Below are 15,443 nucleotides of genomic sequence, written 5' to 3' on the forward strand. Positions count from 1 at the left end.
TCTGCAGTACTGCATTTGAGTCCATAAGACCTGGTGATAATTAATTCCTGTTCGTCCTAATGGGTCTCTTTAAGTTGAGGTCAGGCTTGCTGAGATTAGGGTGATTTTGAGATGCAGAATAGGTGGGCCGCTCCAGAGGGGGTTTTGTGTTCCGATTGCTGATCCATCATCAAGGAACCCCACCATCCAAGACTCTCCTTGCTGTTGCTATCGGAAAGGAGGTACAGGAGTCTCAGGACCCACACAACCAGGTTCAAGAACAGTTAGGACCCCTTAACCATTAGGGGGTAACTTCACTTTCCTCATCACTGAACTATTACCACAACCCAAGGACTCCTCAACTCATGTTCTCAGTGTTATTTATTTATCTATCTTATCTATTATTATTAGTTGTATTTTTAGTATTTGCACAGTTTGACTTTTGCACATTGTTGTGTGTCAGTCTTTGTAGTTTTTCATTGATTGTATTTCTTTGTTCTGTTGTGAATGTCTGCATGAATCTCAGAGTACCTACGTTGATAATAAATTGTCTTTGAGTTTGAAGCGCTCCAGCCCTCGGAAACAGGCTCCACGTACTGACTGCCTTGTTGGTTTATTTGGATCTTGGCCCAGGTTGTCATATTGGATGAGCCCACATCAGGCATGGACCCTCTGTCCCGCAGAGCCACCTGGGACCTCCTACAGCAGGTGAAGGGCAGCCGCACCATCCTGCTGACCACCCACTTCATGGATGAAGCTGATCTCCTGGGGGACCGCATCCTGATCATGGCCAGGGGGCAGGTCCAGTGCTGTGGGTCTCCTCTCTTCCTCAAGAGCCTGTACGGTAATGCATAAGAGCTGAATTAGGCCATTCAGCCCATTGAGTCTTCTCCACCATTTTATCATATTTTGTCTATTTCCCTCTCAACCCCATTCTCATGCTTTCTTCCCGTAACCGTGACTTGACCACCACAGCAAACGTGCCAATGAATTCCACAGATCAACAGCCTCTGACTAAAAAAGTTCCTCCTCATCTCTGTTCTAAATGGATGTCCCTCTGTTCTGATGCTTTACCTATGGACAGACAGACTTTATTGATCCCAAGGGAAATTGGGTTTTGTTACAGTCGCACCAACCAAGAATAGTGTAGAAATATAGCAATATAAAACCATAAATAATTAAATAATAATAAGGAAATTATTCCAAGTGGAAATAAGTCCAGGTCCAGCCTATTGGCTCAGGGTGTCTGACACTCTGAGGGAGGAGTTGTAAAGTTTGATGGCCACAGGCAGGAATGACTTCCTATGATGCTCAGTGTTGCATCTCGGTGGAATGAGTCTCTGGCTGAACATACTCCTGTGCCTAACCAGTACATTATGGAGTGGATGGGAGTCATTGTTCAAGATGGCATGCAACTTGGACAGCATCCTCTTTTCAGACACCACCGTCAGAGTCCAGTTCCACACCCACAACATCACTGGCCTTACGAATGAGTTTGTTGATTCTGTTGGTGTCTCCTACCCTCAGCCTGCTGCCCCAGCACACAACAGCAAACATGATAGCACTGGCCACCACAGACTCGTAGAACATCCTCAACATCGTTTGGCAGATGTTAAAGGACCTCAGTCTCCTCAGGAAATAGAGACTGCTCTGACCCTTCTTGTAGACGGCCTCAGTGTTCTTTGACCAGTCCAGTTTATTGTCAATTCGTATCCCCAGGTATTTGTAATCCTCCACCATGTCCACACTGACCCCGTGTCCTAGACTCTCATGCTATAGGAAACACACTCTCTGTATCCACTCTACTGAGGTCTTTCAATATTCGATGTTTCAATGAGATCCCCCCACCAACCCCCATATTTTTCTTAACTCCAGCGAATAGAGGCGGTAGAATTCAGCATAAAATGGAGCGTCAGCAAAGTTTTCACTGCCTCACAACCCAGGCTGACGTCTGCAGCTTTGTGATTGGTTTATTATTGTCACATGTATTGATGTGCACTGAAAAGCTTGTCTTTCATACTATCCAAACAGATAGAATTATTGCACAATGTATTCAGATAAATTATTGATAGTTTGTGAAGATCTGGGGCCCTAGTACCAACCCCTCTCATACCCACTGGACACGGTCCAGGGTCCGATCCCTGCCGTACCCACCGGACACGGTCCAGGGTCTGATCCCTGCCGTACCCACCGGACACGGTCCAGGGTCTGATCCCTGCCGTACCCACCGGACACGGTCCAGGGTCTCATCCCTGCCGTACCCACCGGACACGGTCCAGGGTCTGATGCTGGCCGTACCCACCGGACACGGTCCAGGGTCTGATCCCTGCCGTACCCACTGGACACGGTCCAGGGTCTGATGCTGGCCGTACCCACTGGACACGGTCCAGGGTCCGATGCCAGCTGCACCCACAGGACACGGTCCAGGGTCTGATCCCTGCCGTACCCACCGGACACGGTCCAGGGTCTGATCCCTGCCGTACCCACCGGACACGGTCCAGGGTCTGATCCCTGCCGTACCCACCGGACACGGTCCAGGGTCTGATCCCTGCCGTACCCACCGGACACGGTCCAGGGTCTGATCCCGGCCGTACCCACCGGACACGGTCCAGGGTGTGATGCTGGCCGTACCCACCGGACACGGTCCAGGGTCTGATCCCTGCCGTACCCACCGGACACGGTCCGGGGTCTGATCCCTGCCGTACCCACCGGACACGGTCCAGGGTCTGATGCTGGCCGTACCCACTGGACACGGTCCAGGGTGTGATGCTGGCCGTACCCACCGGACACGGTCCAGGGTCTGATCCCTGCCGTACCCACTGGACACGGTCCAGGGTGTGATGCTGGCCGTACCCACCGGACACGGTCCAGGGTCTGATCCCTGCCGTACCCACCGGACACGGTCCAGGGTCTGATCCCTGCCGTACCCACCGGACACGGTCCAGGGTCTGATCCCTGCCGTACCCACCGGACACGGTCCAGGGTCTGATCCCTGCCGTACCCACCGGACACGGTCCAGGGTCTGATCCCTGCCGTACCCACCGGACACGGTCCAGGGTCTGATGCTGGCCGTACCCACTGGACACGGTCCAGGGTCTGATCCCTGCCGTACCCACCGGACACGGTCCAGGGTCTGATGCTGGCCGTACCCACCGGACACGGTCCAGGGTCTGATGCTGGCCGTACCCACCGGACACGGTCCAGGGTCTGATGCTGGCCGTACCCACCGGACACGGTCCAGGGTCTGATGCTGGCCGTACCCACCGGACACGGTCCAGGGTGTGATGCTGGCCATACCCACTGGACACGGTCCAGGGTCTGATCCCGGCCGTACCCACCGGACACGGTCCAGGGTGTGATGCTGGCCATACCCACTGGACACGGTCCAGGGTCTGATCCCTGCCGTACCCACCGGACACGGTCCAGGGTGTGATGCTGGCCGTACCCACCGGACACGGTCCAGGGTCTGATCCCTGCCGTACCCACCGGACACGGTCCAGGGTCTGATCCCTGCCGTACCCACCGGACACGGTCCAGGGTCTGATCCCTGCCGTACCCACCGGACACGGTCCAGGGTCTGATCCCGGCCGTACCCACCGGACACGGTCCAGGGTCTGATGCTGGCCGTACCCACTGGACACGGTCCAGGGTCTGATCCCTGCCGTACCCACCGGACACGGTCCGGGGTCTGATCCCTGCCATACCCACCGGACACGGTCCAGGGTCTGATCCCTGCCATACCCACCGGACACGGTCCAGGGTCTGATGCTGGCCGTACCCACTGGACACGGTCCAGGGTGTGATGCTGGCCGTACCCACCGGACACGGTCCAGGGTCTGATCCCTGCCGTACCCACCGGACACGGTCCAGGGTCTGATCCCTGCCGTACCCACTGGACACGGTCCAGGGTCTGATGCTGGCCGTACCCACTGGACACGGTCCAGGGTCTGATCCCTGCCGTACCCACCGGACACGGTCCAGGGTCTGATGCTGGCCGTACCCACTGGACACGGTCCAGGGTGTGATGCTGGCCGTACCCACCGGACACGGTCCAGGGTCTGATGCTGGCCGTACCCACCGGACACGGTCCAGGGTGTGATGCTGGCCATACCCACTGGACACGGTCCAGGGTCTGATCCCTGCCGTACCCACCGGACATGGTCCAGGGTGTGATGCTGGCCGTACCCACCGGACACGGTCCAGGGTCTGATCCCTGCCATACCCACCGGACACGGTCCAGGGTCTGATCCCTGCCGTACCCACCGGACACGGTCCAGGGTCTGATCCCTGCCGTACCCACCGGACACGGTCCAGGGTCTGATCCCTGCCGTACCCACCGGACACGGTCCAGGGTCTGATCCCTGCCGTACCCACTGGACACGGTCCAGGGTCTGATGCTGGCCGTACCCACTGGACACAGTCCAGGGTGTGATGCTGGCCATACCCACTGGACACGGTCCAGGGTCTGATCCCTGCCGTACCCACCGGACACGGTCCAGGGTGTGATGCTGGCCGTACCCACCGGACACGGTCCAGGGTCTGATCCCTGCCATACCCACCGGACACGGTCCAAGGTCTGATCCCTGCCATACCCACCGGACACGGTCCAGGGTCTGATCCCTGCCGTACCCACCGGACACGGTCCAGGGTCTGATCCCTGCCGTACCCACCGGACATGGTCCAGGGTGTGATGCTGGCCGTACCCACTGGACATGGTCCAGGGTGTGATCCCTGCCGTACCCACTGGACACGGTCCAGGGTGTGATGCTGGCCATACCCACTGGACACGGTCTGGGGTCCAATGCCGGCCATGCCCGATGGACACCTTCAGCCCCACAGAAAACCATAGTTTGTTCAACCTCTCCTTGTCATACATCGCCTCGAATACAGTCTGTATTCTGGTGAACATCTTGCCCAGGAATCCAGTGTCTGGGGTGGTTTTGACAGAGCAGGGTCCAGTACCCAGGGTAGGTTAGGGAGCAGAAACAGGGTTTGATTGTATCTGGTCAGGCAGATGATGGCAGTGTGCGTCACTGAGGGTGTGACGACACCGTGTTCCAAGATCCATACCTTGTAATGCTCCACCAGTTGCCACTTTTCATGAACCAATCTGAACTCATGGAGAGCATGGTGGCAGCATCCTCTCAGAATCAGAATTTGGTTTAATGTCACTGACATATGTTATGAAATTTGTTGTTTTGCAGCAGCAGTACATTGCAATATATTAAAAAAAACTATAAATTGCAATAGGAAGTGTATATTAATCATAGAACATAAAAATCTTCAGCACATTACAGGCCCGTTCAGCCAACAATGTTGTGCCTACCATGTAACCTACTCTAAAAACTGCCTAGGATTTCTCTACCGCATAGCCCTCTATTTTACTAAGCTCCATGTACCTATGTCTCTTAAAAAACCCTGTTGTATCCACCTCTACCACTGTCACCAGCAGTGTATTCCACGCACCCATCACTGTGAGTGAAAAACTTACCCCTGACTTCCCCCCTGTACCTATTTCCAAACATCGTAAAACTATGCCCCCTCGTGTTAGCCATTTCAGCCCTGGGAAAAAGCCTCTGACCATCCACACAATCAATGTCTCTCATCATTTTATACACCTCTATCAGGTCACCTCTCATCCTCCATCGCTCCAAGGAGAAAAGGCCGAGTTCACTCAACCTATTCTCATCAGGCATGCTCCCCAATTCAGGCAACATCCTTGTAAATCTCCTCTGCACTCTCCCTAATTAAAAAGTTAAATTAAATAATTAATGCAAAAAGTGAGCAAAATAGTGAGGTAGTGTACCTGGGTTCATATTTATGCACATTTTATTCCATATCCACCCTTAAACCTCTTACTTTATTAGCTTTTTAATATAATTTTTATATAAATCTTTATTCATTATAATTGAATGTTTTTGGTTGCATGTCATGCCAACACACCACAGCAAATCCCCAGTACATATACAGTCCTGTACAAATGTCTTCGCACACTAGATTTTTTAAGTGGTTTCAGATGATATGGCTTCCACAGAGCCCTGATCTCCACACCATCGAGGCTGTCTGGGATTACCTGGAGAGACCGAAGCCAGTGAGACTGCCAAAGTTTGCAGAAGAACTGAGGGAAGTTCTCCAAGATGTTTGGAACAATCTACTTGCTGATTTTCTTATAAAGCTGCACGACAGTGTATCTAAGGGAACTGATACAGTTTTAAAGGCAAAGGACGGTCATGCCAAATGTTGATTTAATTTAGTTTTTTCACTGTTTATTGATCTTTATAGTGATTTTTTGATATTTAGAAATTTCTCAATTCATTATTTTTGAAACCATCTTTGCTTTACAGGTTTTTTTTAACATAAGACCATAAGATATAGGAGCAGAAGAAGGCCATTTGACCCATCGAGACTGCTCTGCCATTCAGTCATGGGCTGATCCAATTCTTCCAGTCATCCCCACTCCCCTGTCTTCACCCCATACCCTTTGATGCCCTGGCTAATCAAGACCCTATCTATCTCTGCCTTAAATTCACCCAATTATTTGGCCTCCACAGCTGCTAGTGGCAACAAATTCCACAGATTAACCACCCTCTGACTAAAGTAATTTCTCTGCATCTCTGTTCTAAATGGACGTCCTTCAATCCTGAAGTCGTTCCCTCTTGTCCTAGAATCCTCTACCATGGGAAATAACTTTGCCATATCTAATCTGTTCAGGCCTTTTAACATTCGGAATGTTTCTATGAGACCCCCCCCCCCCCCCATTCTCCTGAACTCCAGGGAATACAGCCCAAGAGCTGCCAGATGTTCCTCACACGGTAACCTTTTCATTCCTGGAATCATTCTTGAGAATCTTCTCTGAACCCTCTCCAATGTCAATATATACTTTCTAAAATAAGGAGCCCAAAACTGCAAGTGTGGTCTCACAAGTGCCTTATAGAGCCTCAACATCACATCCTTGCTCTTATATTCTATACCTCTAGAAATGAATGCCAACATTGCATTCGCCTTCTTCACCACCAACTCAACCTGGAGGTTAACCTTTAGGGTATCCTGCACAAGGACTCCCAAGTCCCTTTGCATCTCTGCATTTTGAATTCTCTCCCCATCTAAATAATAGTCTGCCCATTTATTTCTTCCACCGAAGTGCATGACCATACACTTTCCAACATTGTATTTCATTTGCCACTTCTTTGCCCACTCCCCTAAACTGTTTAAGTCTCTCTGCATGCTCTCTGTTTCCTTAACACTATCTGCTCCTCCACCTATCTTTGTATCATCGACAAATTTAGCCACAAATCCATTAATCACATAGTCCAAAACATGGCAGCCAACCAAAATAGGATCCCTTTATTCCCACTCTCTGTTTTCAGCCGAGCAGCCAATGCTACACCCATTCTCGTAACTTCCCAGTAATTCCATGGGCTCTTATCTTGCTAAGCAGCCTAATGTGCAGCACCTTGTCAAAGGCCTTCTGAAAATTCAAATACACCACATCCACTGCATCTTCTTTGTCCAGCTTGCTTGTAATTTCCTCAAAGAATTTCAGTAGGTTTGTCAGGCAGGATTTTCCTTTCAGGAAATCATGTTGGCTTTGGCCTGTCTTGTCATGTGCCTCCAGATACTCCATAGTCTCATTCCTAACAATTAATTCCAACAACTTTCCAACCACTGATGTCAGGCTGCAGGTCTATAGTTTCCTAGTTTCCTTTCTGCTGCCTCCCACCCTTCTTAAATAGTCATCTTTCCAGTCATCTGGTACAATGCCAGAATCTATCGATTCTTGAAAGATCATTGTTAATGCCTCCGCAATCTCTCCAGCTACTTCCTTCAGAACCTGAGGGTGCATTCCATCAGGTCCAGGAGATTTATCCACCCTCAGACCATTAAGCTTCCTGAGCACCTTCTCAGTCATAATTTTCACTGCACAAGCCTCACATCCCTGACTCTCTTGAATGTCCGGTATACTGCAGATGTCTTCCACTGTGAAGACTGATGCAAAAAACACATTCAGTTCCTCTGCCATCTCTGTGTCTCTCATTACAATATCTACTGCGTCATTTTCTATTGGTCCTATATCTAACCTCAACTCTCTTTTACCCTTTATATACTTAAAAAAGTTTTTAGTATCTTTGATATTAGTTGCCAGCTGCCTTTCATAATTCATCTTTTCCTTCCTAATGACCTTCTTTTCTTTTGCAAGTTTTTAAAAGCTTCCCAATCCTTTGTCTTCCCATTGGCTTTGGCTTCCTTGTATACCCTCTCTTTTGCTTTTACTTTGGCCCTGACTTCATTTGTCAGCCACGGTAGTGTCCTCCTTCCATTTGAAAATTTCTTCTTATTTGGAATATTTCTGTCGTGCACTTCCCTCATTTTTTGCAGAAACTCCAGCCATTGCTGCTCTGCTGTCCTTCCTGCAAATGTCCCTTTCCAGTCAACCTTGGCCAGTTCCTCTGTTATGCCATTGTAATTTCCTTCATTCCACTGAAATACCGACTCACTGGAATTTAGGTTCTCCTTCTCAAATTTCAAAGTGAACTCGATCATATTGTGATCATTGTTCCCTAAGGGTTCCTTAACTTTAAGCTCTCTTATCACCTGCAGTTAAGAGAGATTTTACAAGCTGTTAAAAAGCCATCCCTTAGACATACTACAAATTCTCTCTCTTGAGGTCCAGGACTGCTCTCATTTTCCCAATCCACTTTCATGTTAAAATTCTCAATGATTGCCATGACATTGAATTGAACTGAATTGACTTTATTTCTTACATCCTTCACGTACATGAGGAGTAAAAATCTTTACGTTATGTCTCCATCTAAACATGCAATGTGCAAACAGAATCAGGTTTATTATATATAACCATATAACAATCACAGCATGGAAACAGGCCATTCCGGCCCTCCTAGTCCGTGCCGAACTCTTACTCTCACCTAGTCCCACCTACCCGCACTCAGCCCATAACCCTCCACTCCTTTCCTGTCCATATACCTATCCAATTTTACCTTAAATGACACAACTGAACTGGCCTCTACTACTTCTACAGGAAGCTCATTCCACTTAGCTATCACTCTCTGAGTAAAGAAATACCCCCTCGTGTTTCCCTTAAACTTTTGCCCCCTAACTCTCAAATCATGTCCTCTCGTTTGAATCTCCCCTACTCTCAATGGAAACAGCCTATTCACGTCAACTCTATCTATCCCTCTCAACATTTTAAATACCTCGATCAAATCCCCTCTCAACCTTCTACGCTCCAATGAATAGAGACCTAACTTATTCAGCCTTTCTCTGTAACTTAAGTGCTGAAACCCAGGTAACATCCTAGTAAATCGTCTCTGCACTCTCTCTAATTTATTGATATCTTTCCTATAATTCGGTGACCAGAACTGTACACAATATTCCAAATTTGGCCTTACCAATGCCTTGTACAATTTTAACATTACATCCCAACTTCTGTACTCAATGCTCTGATTTATAAAGGCCAACGTTCCAAATGCCTTCTTTACCACCCTATCTACATGAGACTCCACCTTCAGGGAACTATGCACTGTTATTCCTAGATCTCTCTGTTCCACTGCATTCCTCAATGCCCTACCATTTACCCTGTATGTTCTATTTGGATTATTCCTGCCAAAATGTAGGACCTCACACTTCTCAGCATTCTCAGCATTATCACTGGCCTGTGACGTGAAATTTGTTAACTTAGCAGCAGCAGTTCAATGCAATACATAATCTAACAGAGAGAGAGAGAAAAAAAATAATAAATAACATAAAATATAATAATAAATGAGTAAATCAATTACGTATATTGAATAGATTTTAAAAATGTGAAAAAACAGTAATACTGTATATTAAAAAAAGTGAGGTAGTGTCCCAAGCTTCAATGTCCATTTAGGAATCAGATGGCAGAGGGGAAGAAGCTGTTCCTGAATCACTGAGTGTGTGCCTTCAGGCTTCTGTATCTCCTACCTGATGGTAACAGTGAGAAAAGGGCATGCCCTGGGTGCTGGAGGTTCTTAATAATGGACGCTGCCTTTCTGAGACATCAATCCCTAAAGATGTCCTGGGTACTTTGTAGGCTGGTGCCCAAGATGGAGCTGACCAGATTTACAATCTTCTGCAGCTTCTTTCAGACCTGTGCAGTAGCCCCTTCATACCAGACAGTGATGCAGCCTGTCAGAATGCTCTCCACGGTACAACTGATGCACCATCAATAACTCTCGGAGACTGGAAGTGAACAATAGGCTTTTATTAACAGCAAAAGGGAACACAACATCTCAAAGACTGAGGGAGGAGCAGTGCCCCAATCGCCTTTATACAGGGGTCTGTGGGAGGAGCCACAGGAGCAGTCAGCAGAGGGGCGTGTCCAGACAGGTATACATAGTTTACCACAACAACTATAGAAGTTTTTGAGTGTATTTGTTGACATGGCAAATCTCTTCAAACTCCTAATAAAGTATAGCCGCTGTCTTGCCTTCTTTATAATTACATCGCTATGTTGGGACGAGGTTAGATCCTCAGAGATCTTGACACCGAGGAACTTGAAGCTGCTCACTCACTCCACTTCTGATCCCTCTGTGAGGATTGGTATGTGCTCCTTCGTCTTACCCTTCCTGAGGTCCACAATCAGTTCTTTCGTCTTACTGACGTTGAGTGCCAGGTTGTTGCTGTGGCACCACTCCACTAGTTGGCATATCTCACTCCTGTACGTCCTCTTGTCACCACCTGAGATTCTACCAACAATGGTTGTATCGTTAGCAGATTTATAGATGGTATTTGAGCTATGCCTAGACACACAATCATGTGTAGAAACAAAGAAAACCTACAACACAAAGCTGTGCTGAACATGTCCGTACCTTAGAACTACCTAGGCTTACCCACAGCCCTCTATTTTCCTAAGCTCCATGTATTCATCTCCACCACCACCGCCGGCAGCTGATTCAACTCTCTGCATAAAAAACTTACCCCTGACATCTCCTCTGTACCTGTATACAGAGAGTAGAACAGTGGGCTAAGCACACACCCCTGAGGTGCACCAGTGTTGATCATCAGTGAGGAGGATATGTTATCACCAATCTGCACAGATTGTGGTCTTCTGGTTAGGAAGTCAAGGATACAATTAGAGAGTCAAGGATACAATTAGAGAGTCAAGGATCCAGTTGGCCCAGGTTCTGTAACTTCTGAATCAGGACTGTGAGAATGATGGTATTAAACGCTGAGCTATAATTGATGAACCGCATCGTGATGTAGGTGTTTGTGTTGTCTAGGCAGCCTAAAACCTTCTGGAGAGCCATTGAGACAGTAATTACTAATAATTTATAATAAATAGAACAGTCAATGTAATATAGTATACACACAAGTCAGCATGATGGCCTGATGGAAGAAGCTGGCCCGGAGCTTGTTGATCCTGGCCTTTAAGCAGCAGCTGGTAGCAGCTGGAATAGATTGTGGTTGGGGTGAAACGGGACCCCAATGATCCTACTAGCACTTTTTATACACCCATTCTTGTAAATGCCCTGAATACTGGGAAGTTCACATCTACAGATGCACTGGGCTGTCCGCACCACTCTCTGTAGAGTCCTGCGATTAAGGGAAGTACAGTTCCCATATCGGGCAGTGATGCAGCCAGTCAGGATGCTCTCAATTGTGCCCCTGTAGAAAGTTCTTAGGACTTGAGGGCCCATACCGTCTGAGATGAAAGCAGTGCTGTTGTGCCTTTTTAAAATAGAACATAGAATAGTACAGCACATTACAGGCCTTTCGGCCCACAATATTGTGCCGACCCTCAAACCCTGCCTCCCATATAACCCCCCACTTTAAATTCCTCCATATACCTGTCTAGTAGTCTCTTAAACTTCACTAGTGTATCTGACTCAGGCAGCACATTCCACACACCAACCACTCGCTGAGTAAAAAACCTTCCTCTAATATCCTTGAACTTCCCTCCCCTTACCTTAAAGCCAAGTCCTCTTATACTGAGCAGTGGTGCCCTGGGGAAGAGGTGCTGGCTATCCACTCTTAATATCTTGTACTCCTCTATCATGTCTCCTCTCATCCTCCTCCTCTCCAAAGAGTAAAGCCCTAGCTCCCTTAATCTCTGATCATAAGCCATATTCTCTAAACCAGGCAGCATCCTGGTAAATCTCCTCTGTACCCTTTCCAATGTTTCCACATCCTTCCTAAAGTGAGGCAACCAGAACTGGACACAGTACTCCAAATGTGACCTAACCAGAGTTTTATAGAGCTGCATCATTACATCGCGACTCTTAAACTCTATCCCTCGACTTATGAAAGCTATAAGCTTTCTTAACTACCCTATCTACCTGTGAGGCAACTTTCAGGGATCTGTGGGCATGTAACCCCAGATCCCTCTGCTCCACCACACTACCAAGTATCCTGCCATTTACTTTGTACTCTGCCTTGGAGTTTGTCCTTCCAAAGTGTATCACCTCACACTTCTCCGGGTTGAACTCCATCTTCCACTTTTCAGCCACTTCTGCATCCTATCAATGTCTCTCTGCAATCTTCGACAATCCTCTACACTATCTACAAGACCACCAACCTTTGTGTTGTCTACAAACTTGCCAACCCACCCTTCTACCCCCACATTCAGATTGTTAATAAAAATCACGAAAAGTAGAGGTCCCAGAGCAGATCCTTGTGGGACACCACTAGTCACAACCCTCCAATCTGAATGTACTCCCTCCACCACGACCCTCTGCCTTCTGCAGGCAAGCCAATTCTGAATCCACCTGGCCAAACTTCCCTGGATCCCATGCCTTCTGACTTTCTGAATTTGCCTACTGTGAGGAATCTTGTCAAATGCCTTACTAAAATCCATGTAGATCACATGCACTACACTACCCTCATCTATATGCCTGATCACCTCCTCAAAGAACTCTATCAGGCTTGTTAGGCATGATCTACCCTTCACAAAGCCATGCTGACTGTCCCTGATCAGACCATGATTCTCTAAATGCTCATAGATCCTATCTCTAAGAATCTTTTCCAACAGCTTTCCCACCACAGACGTAAGGCTCACTGGTCTATAATTACCTGGACTATCCCTACTACCTTTTTTGAACAAAGGGACAACATTCACCTCCCTCCAGTCCTCCGATACCATTCCTGTTGACAACGAGGACATGAAGATCCTATTCAGAGGCTCAGCAATCTCTTCCCTCGGCTCGTGGAGCAGCCTGAGGAATATTCTGTCAGACCCCGGGGACTTAAACATCCAAAAGTATTTTAACAACTCCAATACCTCCTCTCCCTTAATATCAACATGCTCCAGAACATCAACCTCACTCATATTGTCCTCACCGTCATCAAGTTCCCTCTCATTGGTGAATACCGAAGAGAAGTATTCATTGAGGACCTCACTCACTTCCACAGCCTCCAGGCACATCTTCCCACCTTTATCTCTAATCGGTCCTATCTTCACTCTTGTCATCCTTTTGTTCTTTACACAATTGAAAAATGCCTTGGGGTTTTCCCTTATCCTACTCGCCAAGGCCTTCTCATGCCCCCTTCTTGCTCTTCTCAGCCCCTTCTTAAGCTCCTTTCTTGCTACCCTATATTCCTCAATAGACCCATCTGATCCTTGCTTCCTAAACCTCATGTATGCTGCCTTTTTCCACCTGACTAGATTTTCCACCTCACTTGTTACCCATGGTTCCTTCACCCTACCATTCTTTATCTTCCTCACCGGGACAAATTTATCCCTGACATCCTGCAAGAGATCCTTAAACATCGACCACATGTCCATAGTGCATTTCCCTGCAAAAACATCATCCCACTTCACACCTGCAAGTTCTAGCCTAATAGGCTCATAATTTGCCCTTCCCCAATTAAAGATTTTCCTGTCCTCTCTGATTCTATCCTTTTCCATGATAATACTAAAAGTCAGGGAGCGGTGATCACTGTCCCCCAGATGCTCACCCACTGACAGATCTGTGACCTGACCCAGTTCGTTACCTAATACTAGATCTAGTATGGCATTCCCCCTAGTCAGCCTGTCAATATACTGTGACAGGAATCCATCCTGGACACACTTAACAAACTCTGCCCTATCTAAACCCTTGGAACTAATCAAGTGCCAATCAATATTAGGGAAGTTAAAGTCACCCATGATAATAACCCAGTTATTTTTGCACCTTTCCAAAATCTGCCTCTCAATCTGCTCCTCGCTATCTCTGCTGCTACCAGGGGGCCTATAGAATACCCCCAATAGAGTAAGTGCTCCCTTCCTGTTCCTGACTTCCACCCATACTGACTCAAAAGAGGATCCTGCTACATTACCCACCCTTCCTGTAGCTGTAATAGTATCCCTGACCAGTAATACCACCCCTCCTCCCCTTTCCCCCCTCTCTATCCCTTTTAAAGCACTGAAATCCAGGAATATTGAGAATCCATTCCTGCCCTGGTGCCAGCCAAGTCTCTGTAGTGGCCACTACATCATAATTCCATGTATGTATCCAAGCTCTCAGTTCATCACCTTTGTTCCTGATACTTCTTGCATTGAAGTACACACAATTTAGCCCTTCTACATTACTACCTTTACACCCTTTATTCTGCTTCTCTTTCCTCAAAGCCTCTCTATATCTTAGATCTGGCTTTACTCCATGCACTTCTTTCACTGATCTATCGCTCCGGGTCCCATCCCCCTTGCAAATTAGTTTAAGCCCTCCCGAACCATGCTAGTAAACCTACCAGCAAGGATATTGCTCCCCCTCGAGTTCAGGTGCAACCCATCCAATCTGTACAGGTCCCACCTTCCCCAGAAGAGATCCCAATGATCCAAAAATCTCAAACCCTGCCCCCTGCACCAACTCCTCAGCCACGCATTCAACTGCCATCTCCTCCAATTCTTACCATCACTATCACGTAGCACTGGCAGCAATCCTGAGAACGCCACCCTTGAGGTCCTGTTCTTCAGCCTTCTGCCTAGTTCCCAAAACTCACACTTCAGGACCTCATCCCTCTTCCTGCTTATGTTGTTGGTACCAACATGTATCACGACTTCTGGTTGCTTTCCCTCTCGTACCAGGATGTCATGCACCTGGTCAGAGACATCCCGGACCCTGGCACCCAGGAGGCAACAAACCATGCGGGTGTCCTTCTCACGTCCACAAAATCTCCTGTCTGCTCCCCTGACTATAGAGTCTCCAATGACGACAGCTCTCCTCTTCTCCGTCCCACCCTTCTGCACCACAGGGTCAGACTCAGTGCCAGAGGCCCTGCCACCGTGGCTCACACCTGGTCGGTCGTCCTTGCCAACAGTGTCCAGGGCGGTAAACTTATTCAGGGGAATGGCTACAGGGGTGCTCTGCACTACCTGTCTACTCACCTTCGCTTTCCCCCCTCTGACTGTCACCCAACGACCAGCTTCCGGCAGCCTAGGTGTGACTACCTCCCTGTAGCTCTCATCTATGACAGCCTCATTCTCCCTTATGAGTCGAAGGTCATCCAGC

At 48.2% G+C, this 15,443-nt stretch overlaps 1 protein-coding gene across 1 annotated transcript in view; it reads left to right on the forward strand.

Annotated features, from left to right (window-relative positions):
* Positions 1-15,443, forward strand: part of abca3b (ATP-binding cassette, sub-family A (ABC1), member 3b) — a 207,142-nt gene that overhangs the window by 101,074 nt on the left and 90,625 nt on the right. The window contains exon 16 of the mRNA XM_073060010.1: positions 613-823. Coding sequence (XP_072916111.1) covers positions 613-823 — 211 coding nt within the window. The remainder of the gene's footprint in view (positions 1-612; positions 824-15,443) is intronic.

Source organism: Hemitrygon akajei, chromosome 11 (genome assembly GCF_048418815.1).
Source record: "Hemitrygon akajei chromosome 11, sHemAka1.3, whole genome shotgun sequence".
NCBI classification, from domain to species: Eukaryota; Metazoa; Chordata; class Chondrichthyes; order Myliobatiformes; family Dasyatidae; genus Hemitrygon; species Hemitrygon akajei.